The sequence below is a fragment of the Nannospalax galili genome, unplaced genomic scaffold (genome assembly GCF_000622305.1).
Source record: "Nannospalax galili isolate Female #2095 unplaced genomic scaffold, S.galili_v1.0 scaffold31, whole genome shotgun sequence".
In the NCBI taxonomy this organism is placed as follows: domain Eukaryota; kingdom Metazoa; phylum Chordata; class Mammalia; order Rodentia; family Spalacidae; genus Nannospalax; species Nannospalax galili.
The window spans coordinates 4,556,740-4,572,920 of NW_008332149.1; the positions used below are offsets into that span (position 1 = coordinate 4,556,740).

At 48.1% G+C, this 16,181-nt stretch overlaps 1 protein-coding gene across 3 annotated transcripts in view; it reads right to left on the bottom strand.

Moving 5' to 3' along the window:
- Grk5 (G protein-coupled receptor kinase 5) overlaps positions 1–16,181 on the bottom strand; it is a 220,032-nt gene that overhangs the window by 63,143 nt on the left and 140,708 nt on the right. For all 3 annotated transcript variants that reach the window (XM_008827312.2, XM_029560746.1, XM_017796693.2), the window contains exon 3: positions 2,607–2,719. In XM_008827312.2, the coding sequence (XP_008825534.1) occupies positions 2,607–2,719 (113 nt within the window). The remainder of the gene's footprint in view (positions 1–2,606; positions 2,720–16,181) is intronic.

Below are 16,181 nucleotides of genomic sequence, written 5' to 3' on the forward strand. Positions count from 1 at the left end.
ATCTTACATTCCCTGTTGGGAGAACATAAAGTCACTGATGAAGTCAGGAATGAACACACACAGAGAGAGAGAGAGAGAGAGACAGAGAGAGAGAGAGACACACACACAGAGAGAGAGACACACACACACACACAGAGAGAGAGAGACAGAGAGAGAGACAGAGAGAGAGAGAGAGAGAGAGAGAGAGAGAGAGAGAGAGAAGGGGAACTGAATCTGTCAACTTTTGAGATCCATTTAGCAATTTACAAAAAATACTGAAGGGGCTGGAGAAATGGCTCAGCAGTTAAGAGCACTGGCTGCTCTTACAGAAGATCCAGGTTTGATTCCCAGCACCCATATGGTAGCTAACAACCATCTGTAACTCCAGTTCCCGGGGAATACAACACCCTCTTCCGACCTCCATGGGCATTGCATGACAGGGGTGCACTTATATACATGTAGGCAATACACTCATACACATAAAGTAAAAATAATAAATAAAAAAAATTTCTTGGTCTTTTTGAGACAGGGTCTCCCTGTAGCCCCAGCTGTCCTGGAACTCACTATGCTCGGCATAAAATATTTTTTAAAAAAGAAATACTAGCTGAGTATGGAGGTGTACACCTTTAATCTTAACACTTGGGAGGCAGAGGTAGACGGATCTCTGTAAGTTTGAGGCCAGCCTGGTGGTCTACATAGTGAGTTCCAGACAAGCTGGGGCTACAGGGAGACTCTGTCTCAAAAAGACAAAAAAAAGAAAGAAAGAAAGAAAGAGAGAGAGAGAGAGAGAGAGAGAGAGAGAAAGAAAGAAAGAAAGAAAGAAAGAAAGAAAGAAAGAAAGAAAGAAAGAAAGAAAGAGAAATACTGAAGACCCTAGTAACTTAGGGAACTCTAGAGGAGAACAGGGCCCATCACAGGGAGGTGGTGATGGGGAGCTTAGAGTTGAGGAAGGGCCAACTGGAACATCCAGGTGACACAAATGCAGAAAGTATATGAGAGCACTGGGAATTTGTACACTCATATCTGGTGATAAGACTTTTGTAGCTGTGATAATAATATTGTGTAGGGGTTTTTTTCCTCTCCTTGTTTGGTTTGTTTTTACATTGCTGGGGATGAAACCCAGGTCTTTGTAGGTACAAAGCAAGAGCTCAACCACTGAATCACAGCCCCAGCTCTTAGTTCGTTTTTTATTTTATTTTATTTTGAAGAGCCCTTATTGGTTAGGGATACATACTGAAAATTTCACAGTTGAAATATTCTTGACAGCTGAGATTTGTAGTAGAACACTGGTGTGGGGGAGCTGGCCAGATCATTGTTGAAGTGGGGTGAAGGGCACATGGGGGCTCATTATACTTTTCGGCTGACTTTTACATTTCTAATAGTCTAAAACTTTCCATAATAAAAAGTTGTAAAAACACCAGGCAGTACTCCCAGAGATCCAAATTCATTAGTCTGGGTTTCTGCTCAGGCACTGGTAGTTTTTAAGGCTCCCAGGTGTTTTTAATCCTCAGCCAAGGTTGAGAACTAGTGTGATCATTCACGTGAGAGATGCCAGGGCCTGTGCCAGTTCCAGGACTGAGGCAGAGGTCACAGGGAATGGAATGGGCCCCGAAGGTCAAGGAGCTGAGCACATGGTCCCTGAACATGGGGGAAGAATGAGGAAGAGGGAGCAGTCAAGAGGAACCACAAAGACTCTGGGTCCCCAGTGACTGGGGAGCAGGGAACACTGTTGGGAGTTTGGGGGGCCTGGAAGAAGAGGATGCGTGTGCTGAGTAGGTTGACCTGACAGGGGCTGTGGTCACTGGAGATGTCTACCTGGCAGTTTGGCTTATAGGTATAGAGACCACATGGAAACTCTGAAGACACACAGGAACTTCAGTCCTGAGGGGAAGTCCCCTTAGTAGAGATTGAGGGGGGATGTGGGGTATGGGAACAACAGTATCCTGGTTCTGCCCCTGGGAAGGGGTTCCAGGTACACTATTCCCTTCACAGCAAGGCCTTCATTGCTCTCCACTGCCCACCCCCAACCCCCACCTTCAGCCCTTGCTTTTCATCCCCACATAGAAATCCAAAGGGCAGTTGATCAGGCCGTGGGGCTGAGGGGCCATGACCTTCCTGGGCAAAGGCTGAGGTACCCTGGAGTATTTCCATATCCTTTAAAAGCTCGTGCATTTGATCAAGGAATTTGTTAAACAAACGAGAGACAACACAGCTGAAGGAAGTCCTGTAAGCACTAGGCGCAGCACCCAACCCAAGGATACGAAGACTGACTTGAAATAGCCAATGGGTACTCATGGCACAGGCGGTTACTGTGCATTGGAGGAACTGTGCTAGATCTGGGTGAACAGGAAGTTCAAGAAGACAAGATCTTGCATTCTCTCTGGGAAACAGCAACAAAGCTGTACTGGCTGTGGATTTTACTCCATGTGTTTTGGCTGGAGCAAGGGCAGAAGCGCTCAAGAGCTTGAGCTACCTCAGGAGGTTGGGACACTTCCCAGTTTCCTAAGCAATGAGAGTTTAGATTTTTCGGTCTTCAAAACCATGAAGTCTATCTTTATTTCCTTTGGATGAAAACAACTGTTGATCAGAGAGGACACAAGGGCCAGTCGGCAGGGACAGAAACTTACCACTGAGTCCAGGAACTGAATGTAGCACTCCAGCCCAGGTCTGGTTTCACAGAACTGCCGGAAAAGCAGCCTTCCGATTGGCTGCTTGTCACATAGACTGCAGTAATCTCTGTCTGGAGATAAAACAAGAAAAATGTGGTGAGACCAGAAGAGCGCCAGGCATAGCTACCTGTCACCCCAAACCTGAGTTCAGAATCCTGGATGGATGGGGCAAGATAATGACGAACTCTCAGGGTCCTTATGCCATATCTCACAGGCTCTGCAGACCCAGAGAGACAAGGCCAGCACAGGGAATGGTGACAGTCTGTAGCTGGCTCTGCTTGTCAAAGCCATGATTTCTGTATGGTGGCACCAGTGGCTCTCGGAATAGTGGGCTCCATCCTCTGGTTGGCCAGTCATTATGAAACAGTCCCTGACTCTGGTGGCTGGATGTGGGAGGCAGGCACATGGCCTAAGCCAAGCCGGTCAGTGCTCTCTTCTCTGGAGGCCAGTGCCTGCACAATATCCTTGACCTTGCAGGAGAAGCTGTGGTGAGGATGAGGCTGATCTCAGCTCAGGAGGTCAGAGCTGAGAAAATGACCAGAAACAGAGCTGTCCCCTGGTGATGCCCAGATCTCTGTCTCAAACCATGCCTGCAGCCCACACCTGAAAAACTGATTTATGAGGCAATAATTCACTCTGCTTAAGGAAGTTGCAGGGGGTAGGGGGGGAAGAGAGTCTAAATAATTCAAAGTATCCCAGCGGATAGTCTTTTGTGGGTTTTTTGTTTGTTTTTTTTTTTTTTCATTTTTACACAATTGGAGAAAAGACCATTCTTTAGATGTTTTGAATTATGAAAAATGTGCATTTCCCAAATGAATGGGCACAGAGACAGGAAGTGACTAGCTTTCAGCCACTGGAGAGGAAGCAGGTGAGCCACTCAGATCCAGGGGTAGAGGTAGGAGAGCCAGGCATGGTTACTTTGTTATAGTTCCTTCTCTGAAACACAAGGTGCACTTGGGGATGGGAGCCCAGTTCCTCCCCCCCCCCAGAGCAATGATACTACAGCTTCTCTGAGAAGCTTTCCCTGGCCAGAGGATGCTCAAGGCATTGACTAGAGCACACTGCCCCAGACCCTGGGCATCTGGCCTTCTGTTCTGTACCTGCCCCAGGAACTGATAGCACTTGAAGGCAACTCGGTGGAAAGGAAGGGCTATATCCATGTCAGATACAGAGGAACAGGGGCAACCATCTACTAAAAGAGGACGTGTTACTGGCCTGGTGGTGGGGTTCTTTGGTCTGTTTCATCTCTTCTAGGGAACCTCCTCTCTCCAAGTCTGAACAAATCTCCACCAAACCTTCTGGTTCTAGGGTGATAACGCCTCCCAAGCTTTGGACATGGCATGTGACTTAGCCTCAGCCAGAGTCGTCTGTCTTCCAGCCACAATGGTAGGTTCAAAGATGGACACTGTGACTCAGTTGTTGTCCAACTGAAGTCTGTCTCCTGGCCACAGCCGTAGGTTTAAGGAGAGGACCATGCCTTGGACCTAGACATAGATGTCAGGGCATGTGAGTCTGGTGAACCCTAGAGTCCTCCCTGGGCTTCTCTAGAACTTCCTGGAAAGATGCTTGCTTATCTCTAGAGTGCTGGGGCCTTAGAACTGATAAGATGTCTTTTGCTCCAGGCAACTAGGAGGCTGAGAATAACTCCACAGGGGAGGAGCTGCTCTGCAGGCATCCCTGAGACCAGCCCAGGGACTGGGAGTCTGAATCTGACAAGGACTGCCAGTACACATACTTTGTTCCTTTCAGGAGCAAACAACCTGAGGGCAGGGGCTATTTTCATTCTAAGTATGATATGTAGAAGTCACTCGCAAATGTGGCATTCTCTCAAGTGGATACTTTGATGAACAGGATGAGCCATGTGCCAAGTCCTCCTCTACCTGGCCCCTCTCCAAGAGCTTCAGTGGCTCAGACCAGCCCTGGACTCTCGCCTTAACCCTGCCCTTCAACATGGGCACAGCTCCACCTCTCCAGGCACAGATGGTTCACAAATAGGCACTCTACCAAGCATTTAGCCACAGTGTCTGCCAGGTTCTGAGGGAGCAGGGAGGAGGACTATGTGATTGGAAAGGGCAGCAGGGGTGCATGCAGACAAGATCCCAAGTGACAGATCAGTGTGGTTGTCAGCCACAGGAAGAACCCTGGTCACTGTAGTTCATGGCAGGTCTGTAGCCTGTACCTGTTAGCAAGAGGCCCTGCACATAACCCACCGATCACTGTCTCCCACTCAGTCCGACCCCCTAGGGAAGGAAAACAAACCTTTATGCCTTCCTCCAACCAACGAACTTTCCCTGCAGAAACCCAGAGCCAGGGCAAATTACCACACGTCAAACTTCAGTTTTACTCAATTATGGGAATGAGCACAGTACCTCTTCGTTGATTTGAGCAAGGTAACCCTCCCCATTTCCAGAAGCAATTATGAGATTTCATGTGCCATATTGTGACTCCCTAAGAGTTCATCTGACAGGATTTCTTCTTCTCCATATGGTATTTGCCGTCAGTATGGAAACAAGGCTGACAGAAATGCACTGCACAGTAAACACGGTATAATTCTGACACAAGCTGTCGGCACCTGCCTTCACTGCCTTTCCTGCCTGTGCACAGGATCCCAGGCTAGAAAGCCACTCACTGGCAACCCAGGAAGGAGCAAAAGGACCAGTAAGTGTCTTTCCAGAGTTTGTTCTCAGCCTCTAATAAGGGTAAACGGACCATCATTTACCCACATTTATCCCCCAAAATACAATCTTTGGGATTCCCTTGAGAATGTTTGAGGCCACTGAAGGAAGAATATGAACTTGAGAATGGCCGAGGTGACAGGAGGGAGGGCATAGCAAAATCCTCCACGTGGCAGGAACAAATGTGGAGGGCAGTTTTCTGCAAAGTCGGAGACACAAGGCACTGTGTAACATAGCCTTGTAGCAGACCCTCTCTGATCTGTCTTAACAGTAGCTGGCTGTGCTGTTGACATTCAGGCTATCGGGGAGCTGCCCACATCCTGCTTCCCAGTGTGGCCGGCTGAGGGCAAGTACCAAGAAGGCAAAAGCCTTTTCTCCAGTGGGGAGAATGTGGGAAGCTGTTCACAAGGCACATGTGCACTTCATCTGCAAGCGTGCGTGCGCGCGCGTGCGCGCGCACACACACACACACACACACACACACCAGCTTCTCTAGAACATGAAATCTTGCTTTGGGCTATGTGCCTCATTGGTATTTTCCTCCTTGCTTCAAAGTATTCAAGAATCACTCAATCATTCCAAGTTTGTTCTTTTGTTTACTTCATTCATTCATAAAACTCTCTTCTAAAGCCTCTTGCATCTTTCTTGGTACTAGAAGGTTCTTTCCTTTTTTTTAATTTTTTTTTAATTTTTGTCTTTTTGAGACAGGGTCTCCCTGTAGCCCCAGCTGTCCTGGAACTCACTATGTAGACCAGGCTGGCCTTGAACTCACAGAGATCTGCCTGCCTCTGCCTCCCAAGTGCTGGGATTAAAGGCGAGCGCCACCACGCCCGGCCCCAGTTCTTTCCACTTTAAAGGTCGTTTCTTGAACTCATGGCTGGGTCTGTGCCGACCACAGGGTTCCACGGAGTAGACCTGGAGGAGTAGCTTAAAGAAAATGGACAGAAAGGGGCAGGTGCTCAGGGATGGGGCAAGGCATGAAGAGGCAAGCATCAGCCAGCGGTGTCAAATGGGGGAATGAGCATATCTGGTGACAAGTGTAACTGTTGGAACATTCATATTCGAGCACACGCCACAGCAAGTCTCTTCCTTCTTACTCTTCCCAGGTCAGCCTGATTATCTGCAAGCTGTCAGCCAACAGAGGGCGCAACAAGACCAAGGGCTTTGTCCTGGCCACCTTCCCCCAGCAATAGCTTGGTGTCTGACTTAGACCTCTCCTGGCCTGCTAGTTTGCTCTCACAATCCACTGATAAGACTACCTCAGGCCCATGGCCAGAGACACCACAGAGGAAGAGTCCTGGACAAGAGAAGTCTCAGCTGTCACCAATTCTCCATGTAACTGTGGGCAAGTCATTTCCCTTTATAAGCCTCAATTTCTTCATCTACAAAATAGAAGCATCAGAACAAATAGCTGGAGTCCCTTTGCAGACTGGAGACCTCCTTGTGTGCCAGTTTTGCAAAGGCAAATGATTAGAGGTCTCAGGCTAGACTCCAAGGTCAATACTTGGTTTTATTCAGAATTCCAAAGCTCTGCTTTTATTCAGTCCCAGTGGCAATTCCTGGTCTGGCATCTTCCTCCCTGATTCTAAGGCAAGGGTTGGCAAATTTCTGTAATGACTAGCAAATATTTCAGCCTTTGAAGGCTATATGATCTGGGTTACAGTTATTCAACAGTATAGCTGTAGTAAAAGCCATCTTGACAATGCATGAATCTTCTATGGGTATGGCTGTGTCTGATAAAACTTTATTTACAAAAGCAAGTAGAGAACCATGATTTTCTCATTTGCTAGAATAACTGTTTCTAAGCCCCTGGGTCTCTAGCCCATGTACAATGCAATGTAATGCTGACCAGATTCCTCTGACTCAGTGTCTTCTTCCTGGGGTAAAGAATGCCTGGTGTCTTCAAAACCCAAAGGAGAAGCTGCCAAGTGTTTTAAAAACAACAAAAAAAGTCCATACTATCTGAGCTTGTAACAAAGAGTAGAGGAAGGCAGATCTGAAGCCAGAAAACCCAGGAATGAGATTCCAGATAGAGTCAGTCCCTTTGGGGTCCACAGTGACCCTTGGAAAGAGCCCAAATGTCCATCAACATGTACATGGAAAACCAAGAGGTGCCACCTTCCTATGATTCATTACCACTCAGAATGCATGCCACACAGACATGAATTAGCAGGGCACACATAGCATGGATAGACCCAAGCAACACTGTGTAAGACTGAGAACCTGATGCAAAAGATGTATACACAGTAGACGCTGTTTGTCTGAAACCCAGAAAGGGCAAGAAATCAGTGACAGAAATCAGATCATGGTGACAGGAAATGAAGGAGTTCATGACAAAGGCACATGAAGGAACTTTGGGGGTGATAAAAATGTGCTATGTCATGACCACGGTGTTTGGTAAGTCATTTAATTAGGCACTTGAAATGGGTGAATTTCATTGAAGGTAAGTAATAATATTTCAATAAAACTGACCACAGGAAAGAGAAACTACGTCATATCACCTGAGTTCTCTGCGTTTGTTTCTTCATTCATAAATGAAGAGAATCCTAACTGGAACCTCACCTGAGTGTTACTCTAAGCTGATGGTATCTTCTGCATCTCCGCAGGTGATTGGTGAGAATGCAGATCCCCAGGCTCTCAGTCAGACCTGCTGGATCTGAATTCCCCAGGTGGGGTCCAGGTCTGTGTTTGAATATGCTTCCCCAGTTCAGAACATTTTCCTCCTCCTAAGAGGGAGGAAAAGTCTTTTAAATTTCTAGCCCATCATGGATGGACACGTGTATCTACTCCCAACTTCCCGTGTGGGCCTGCCAATACCTAATGGTCTAAATCTCTTGGAATTTGATGTGTCTCTTGAGTAAGTACCTGTATCCACGGACACAAGAACTGGGCATAAGGGTCTGATGTGTAGTTATCACAGACCAGAGGTGACAGTGTACAGACCACAATGGGAAAGTGCCTCTCTGGAAACATGAGCTGGTTTGGTCTTGTGTTCCTTCTCAGGAAAACTTTCCATTTACAGAAATTCTAAGACCCAGGCTTCACCAGTCTTGATCTGTCCTTGACTTTTATTGACGCTCCAAGAAAAACCATTTTTCCTTCTCTGAGATCTTAAACTCTTGACAACATACGCAGCGGGAGCTGCTGTTGCCCACCTTGTGATCATGAAGAGGAAAACCTGATGAAGAATGAAGTGTCCCGGATGACAACTGGGGTCTAGATCCAGCCACACCTGAGGCAAGGAATCTACCCCTGGCCTCTATAGTTATTTAAGCCAACAGATTTCCTTTTATCCTTAAGCTAATTTGTTTTAGATTTCAATTACTTACAGCCCAAAATGTGCTATCTAATAAGCCTTTTGGCCCTGAACAGTATTTGGATCTCTCAAAATGAAAACCCATGTGCAAAAGCTTTCCGTGTTCTTAAGTGCTCTGTCACTGCAAGCTCTCTCGGCCCTCACAAGCGAGCACCGTCCTTCACCACAAAGCTGGATCCTAATGGAGATTCTAGATGTGCATCCACTTCTGCTTGGTGCTACATCTCAGAAACATCCAAGCACCCTCCCCGGTCCACATCCCAGGGACAGGAGGCTGCTTGCCTGGGTGAGGACTTCTCTAGAGCTGATGACATGCTGGGGTCTGTCCAAATCCTGCCTCTACCCCTTGGGCCCAGAGGTTCTCAGCCAGGTGTGACTTTGGCTATGTCTATAGACATGGCTGTTTTTCATAGCTGGTAATTATTACTGATTATCAGTGTGTAGAGACCACAGTCCCCAAGACAACCTCTATAACAGGATTATCCAGCTACTCACAGAAATAGTGCTGCCAGTCAGCCAGCAGCCCAAGTGACTACATAGTCTTGGGGAAGTCCCTCTCCCGAGGCTCAGCTGCCTTAGGGAGCAATCAAAATTAGCTTGCTGCTGCCAGGGTACTAAGCAACACATGTGAGCATCCAGCCCAGGCCCAGCACATGGCCTGTCCTGTGAACAGCAGCCAGGCAGACAGATGATATCTCTTTCACAGGCCTCGTGAAATGATGGCTTTTACTGCTCTGAAGACTCAGAAAGATAAGGGGATGGAGCCGGTGAAAAGAGCTTGACTCTCCGTCAACACAAAAGCAGGTCTGGGCTGAGGTGCTCCTCTGTCCCTGAGCCACTGGGCTCCAAGCTCTGGGAGGGCTTTGCAGGGCTCCGGGACCCACTCTGCCTTGTGTTGAGGTTGAGACCCCCCTCTCTGAAAGAAGCCACATGTGTCCCAACAGTTCATGCCTGAGGTTAAAATATCACAACCCAGACAATTCCTTTAAGACTTGTAACCCCCAGTAGACTCAGAAACAGGACTGATATTGATAGTGAAGATAAATACATGCTGTCATTGTTTTCATTCTTTTCCAGTGACATGAAATGAGAACATACTTTCTTAATTAAGAGTCTGTGGTATGTGGGCACTTGGAGGGCAACCAGATCTCCCCAACACAAGGCCAGAACACAGGCAGAGAGGACAGCGATGGCCACAGGACCTGAACGCAGTGCAGTGGCCACCCTACACCCTCCTGGGCTCTTGGAGAGTTGGCGTCAGAACTTCTGGAGGGGGATAAGGAAGGGCCATGGGTGGCGGCTAGGGAGGAGTGACCACGGCTAGGGAGGAGTGACCACGTCTGAAACCTGCTTAGGACTGTTTTCATTGTTGCCCCAGGCACTCCTTGAACTTGGGCCAAGGAAAATGTACGTTCCATTTCAGGAATAAGAGCAAGAACGAAATGTGGCTTCCTGAGGAAATGGAAACGCTAACACCGAAGCCCTTGGAAATGAAACCACATGTTATGGTAAGTGGGGGGGTGGGGGGGCTCCAAAAGGGATTCCTGTGGCCATCTCTCCACCAACTGGAAACCTAGTTCATTGTATTTTAACTTTGCTTCCCTTAAGTATCAGGTCATTGGCAGGGAGGTGTGGTCCTCATGGACCCTAAGACAGCATAGGAACATATGAGGAGACTGGATTAGAGGCCATGAGCCTCCCCCTTGTGGACCCTAAGACAGCATGGGACACACTGAGGAGACCGGATTAGAGGCTGTGAGCCTCCATTCTGTCATATTCCAGGTCTGAAACAATAAACAGAAAAAGTGATTTGAAATCAGCTTTCTCTTGAAAATTCCTGCCAAGGCTGGAAAAAACAGTCTGGCATTTGCTCTGAGGAAAAAGGTCTGTGACGTTGGAATGGCGCGATAGCATCGTACATGAGGGCAGTTCCTCACAGTCCGCCCCTTGGAAGGAGCAGGAAAAGGGAAACATTTGGTATTTGGTTAGCAACAGCTGAGCGGGTTCCGATTACTTCAAGAATGATGTTTTTATGTGAATAAAAATGACATATGGCACATTACATAAACACACCCTCACCAAGCCCCATCTTCCTGCGCCTCTTGTCCCCTCATCCTGGCCTCTAGTTTTACTAATGTGCTTCTCACATGTCTTCACAGCATCATAAATAGAAAGCCCAGATCTTAAATGGTTGGTGGCACCTGGACAGACCACATGTCCAAAGCACCAAGTTACAGGGTGTTTGGGGCCCAGGCTGTCAACAGGAGGGGGAGGGAAAGAGAAGGTGCCTGCCCATGGCCCTGAGGAAGGCAAAGAAGAGGGAATGGGGAGGAGGTGGGCAGATCTCTGGCTTGACCCCCCCACATGCCTCGAAAAGGTACCTGGGAGTCTGGGAAGGGGCTGGGGCTGAGTCTGAGGCTAAGAAGGATGAAAGGGACTATGGCATTCCCTTGGGGCCCCTCTACAATAGCACAGCTCTAGTCCTGTCCAGAAAAGCAGAGAATGTATTTATTTTCTTGCAATGGGAATGGGATGAAGAGCTGGAATAGAGGAATAAGGTAAAAGGCCATAAGGTAGGTGGATCCACAAACTGCACATGACAGACCTAGGATGGGCAGGGGACGGAGTCAGGATCTGGATTCCAGACCTGGCTGTCATACTTGCCACTCTCAAATGTGAGGTTAGAAGTCCTGGACCCAAACTGCTCTGCTTGGTCCCAAAGCCTCTCATTGACTGCAGACGTCATCACTTGGGAGGACATGATGCCACGAGGCACAGAAGTCATCTGGTGTATTAGTGCTCACTCTTTAAAATGCTGGGGCAACAAGGAAGCACACCGATGTGTGACCTGTGCTCACTTCTATTTTTACGGACAAAGTTTTTACAGATGAGGGAAAACAATGCTTCTAAAGGCCCCGCTGCAAAATCAGTGAAGAACAGGGAAAGCAAAGGACCATGCCTGCCAGCCATCCCATTCTGCTCAGGGACTGGGGAACAAATACGTGGTGCTCGGAACTGTGTTTTACCTCACAAGCCTGGGTGGAACCTTCCAATATTTGGGACCAGACCTGCCACAGAGCAATCCAGGACAGCCTGGCTTGGCGGTGACTGCTGTTCTCCACCCTGGGACCCTGCTTGCAACCATCCTGTGGACACCATCCACTTAAGAGGGAACACCACCCACTTACGAGTACATTCTTTCTATAGCTTTTTTTTTTTCCCTCCTTGAAAAGAAATTTCTGTGCAGACCTGTACAGTTTTGGAAGTTGCAATGCCCAGGTCACACCCAGACTGGCTGCATCAACTCCGAAGCAGAATGAGTGTTTTATGAAAGCTCCCTGGGTGATTTTAACACTGCACTCCATATAACGGCTGGCTCATTACTCTGCACCTGGAATAGCACTTGGCCGGAGCAGGGGCATAAGTGTGTACGTAAAATGAATGTGTGACAGAGCAGGGAACAACAGAAGAATCAACAAGAAGAATGTATTTCCAAATCTCAGGCCCCAAGAAGAGTTCATTACCCCTGGGATATTTAAGTCCATTTTGGTTCCCTCTTCTCACACCTGCAAACATGAGTTTCAAGGCAGTATTTTCTTAAGGTCTGGGGCACTAAGGGGGCCCAAGCTTCCCACAGCCCTGGCACAGCTGGCTGTGAAGCCCAGGGGTGGGTACTATCCCTCTTGGTGCATCATCTTTCTCTAGGCATTTCAGCTGCCTTTGTTTGACACACCCTGCTGGCAAACCAGGCCTGCCTGGGAAGAGTGCGGGCGGGGCTCTGCAGCCTCCAAGGCCAGGTCCACCTTGCCTTCAGGGGCCCACACTGGCTTCACCTGGAGCAATGAGCTAATACAGCAATGGGAAGGCGGGGCCAGGAAGTGGCCCAGGCAGGTGGGAGCCAAGGAAAATAGAGCCTCCACAGGCCAACCTAGCTGTCCTCCCCAACCCTGACCAGGCAGGCCCCCGCTTCTTTCTGGGCCACTGGCCAGGGTCTAGTGAGGCTCATAGCAGTAGAGCCAAAAGCAACTTGAGAAATGAATGCCGGAGAAGAGGAGGCATTGACAGTCTCCTGAAAGTCCTGAGGTCTCTGGGTGGGCAGCCCCTCAAGCTGCCTCAGGTCATCTCGACAGGATTCCCACCCAGGGCTCAGACAGCCTCAGTATGTACTGAGGGCAGACACTTCATCTTTGGTTGACCAGGGCTTTTTCTTAATCCTACGTGAAGAGACCAGTCTTAACTTGAAACAAGACCTGTCCCTAGGCCCTCATTCTTGGGACATAGAGAAAAATTGTAGGAAGTTATTATTCTGCCTTTCTGGACTCTTCTCGCCAATAAACTTCTCTCCACTTTTTCCCTTTGGCCACTGGACCACACCCTGACTCTGGCTCCCCAAGGAACAGAGTGCCATGGGTTTGGCCTGCTGGAACTCAACAGGATCTTTGATGATTAAATGTCAAACTACGTCAACTCCTTCCTTCAAGCCTTCCATCTGTGCTTGGTCTGGTTTTGTTCTCCTGAGTGGTTGGGGGCACTAAAGAGGGAAGAGGGGGTTTGTTCACAAGCACAGAGGTTATCCAATGTCCATGTTCTAGTCAGGGATCAGGGGAGCAAAACACTTTATCAGGATCCAGTGCAGAGAAGTGGAATCCTAGTCTTGCTTAGAGTTGTCACCTGATGGGAATGGGATTGGGGCAGGGGGGTAGTGTATGTGTTTGCACCTGTGTGTGAGGGTATATGCACATGTGGATGAGCATGTGTGTGGAGGCCAGAAGTCGACACTTGGGAGACTTTCTTACTGAACATGGAGCTTATGGATTCAGCCAGATTGGCTGGCCAGCAAGCTCTGGGATTTCACCCCTCTCCACCTCTCCAATGCAAGGATTAGAGACATGTTCCACTGCCTCTGGGCATGTCTTTGATTCTCTGGGTTAGGTTAACTGAGATAGGAAGACCCACTCACAGGGCAGCACCGTTACAGGTACTGGGATCCTAGACTGAATAAGGAGAAGGGGAACTGAGCAGGAGCATCCATCACTTCTCTGTTTCCTTTCTGCAGACACACTGATCTGACCAGCTGCCTCCAGCCCCGGCTGCCATGCCTTTCCCGTTATCACTGCTGTACCTTCCAAATAGGAGTTAGGATCAACCTTTCTCCTTAAGTTGCTTTTGTCAGGGTATTGTCAGGGTATTGTATTAGTTAGGAAAAGTAACTAAGACTGCAAGTACTCCGGATGTCCCAGTGGCCTGTTGATCTACTCATGTCCAGGCTGCCCTGCCCTCTGAGTCCAGAGCATCCAGCTTCCAGGAGATGAAGCCTGTTGTCAACTGGACACCTATATGTACTAGCCAGGCCAGGTAGGAGGACAACTGGGTCTGCTTCTCTCCAGTCCTTCCTCTAGAAAGCCAGACCTGAAGTCACCTCACTGAACCCTCAGCTCTGTGATGCGTACCACACACAGTTGTGTAACTTATATTTTGTCTCAAGCCTTTGGCTGCTCTCTTAAGAAGTGGCCCTGTCTCCTCAGCTAAGTTGTAAATTCTCTCTACCATACTGCCTCTCCCCTGTAGAGCCTGGGACAGTCTAGACACTTATGAGGTCACCAATAAATACACAATTGATTAAAGCAGGAGCAGTCCTATGAAAAGTTATTCACCAGGATCCTGTTTACACTTCTTTTGTCCAAACAAATCTGGTATTCCTTTAAGGGGAGTCTTCAAGTCCCTGGTGTCCAGAAGTCAATGCTTGGCTTCAATGGGGTGTTGGGATTGCATTTCATAGCACATTCCTGTGCCGGGATCTACATGGAGGCAAGTCTTTAAGCCAACAGGACAAGAGTCCAAACAGGATTGACCAGCCTTAGAGCAGGCAGGGGACCAGGCTGTCTTGTTCCTCACACATCCAGGCACCTAACACAGAGCCAGGATCAGAGCTGTGAGCAATAAACAGCACTGATGAACCAATGAGTGAACAGATTAAAACCCAATACAGCAGATTTCTGTGGGTTCAAGGCCAGCCTGGGTTATATAGTGAGTTCTGGATCAGGCTTGGGTAGAATATGAAACCTTGTATCCAAAAGGAGGTTGGGGAAGGAGTTGAGGATGTAGCTCAGTTGGGAGAGTATTTACCTAGCATAAACAAGACCCTGGGTTCGATCCCCAACATCACATAAAGGGGGCATGATGGTATATACCTATTAATTCCTATAATTCCAGCACTTGTGAAGTAGAGACAAGATCAGTTCAAGGTAATCTTCGGCTATATAGTGAGGTCTTTGAGGCTAGCCTGGGTTACAGGAAACCCAATGCAGCAGTGGCAAGCAGATGGCTGCATTGTAGCACACATGCTTCCAAATTTCTCCCTGGGCTAAGCAAGGCTATGTCCTGCCTTGGAGGAAATGGAGTCCCTTCCATGTGAGCAGAAGGTGGGTAAAAGCGAGTCCTTTATAAAACTTCCATATCCTGGGTGGTGAGATGGCTCAGAGGGTAAAGGAACCTGCTGCCAAGGCTGATAGTCTGAGTTTGATTCCCAGAACCCATGTAGAACTAGAGAACCAACCCCCACAATTTGACCTCCACACATACACAGTGGCACATGTACCACCCCCTCCATAAATAAAATGTGTTTTTAAAATTCCCAGACCCAGGCCTGGAGAGATGGCTCAGTGTTTACTGGCTGCTCTTGCAGAGGACCCAGCACTCACATGGCATTTAACAACCATCCATAAATCCAGTTCCAGGGGAATCTGACGCCCTCTTCTGACTTTTGTGAGCATTGCATGACATGGGTGCACTTACATCCATGCAGGCAATACACTCACACATATAAAATAAAAATAATAATTAAAATAAAATTCCCAGACCCTTACTCAAAGGTCCCACCTAAACTTGGCACAGAGACCCCACTGGAGGCCATTCCAGACTCCCTCCTGGGACCTGGCACTTTGAATACCATAAGGCAAAGCTGCTGTCAGCCCAAAGCCAGTAACGGAGAATGCCACACAGGTGTCTCATGTAAATCAAGGGCCTGCTCTACACAGAGCCAAGTAGACACTTTTAATCATCAGGAGCAAAGAAAGCAAAATGCCTCATGCATTTTCATTTTTATCGAAGTAGAAGAGCACAATCAATTTGTCAGCATGCAGCACACTTCTTGCCAAATACCACTTATTTTAGACTAAAGCTTTCTCAGCTATACAAACACTGAATAGACGCAGGCAGAACCCAAAACACATGCTTCCTTTTGCCTCTCTGTTTTAAGAGTCCCACATATCTCATAACTGTCTAGACCCTATAAGCTCCCTCACAGCTGGAGCGCTGCTCCCTGGTTCTGTTCCTTTTTCCCTATGACAGCCAGCCTTGAAACAGACATTTTGACAGATATTTAACTGATGGGAAATCTAAGAGAGATCTTCCTCAATGACTTAGCAGAAGTGATAACTGGGGGGGGGGGGGGGGGGGGGGGGGGGGATATAAAAAAAAAAGGGGGGGTGTAAAACCGCACATTCACAAGTGATCACAAAACATGTCCTCAAGCCATTTTTT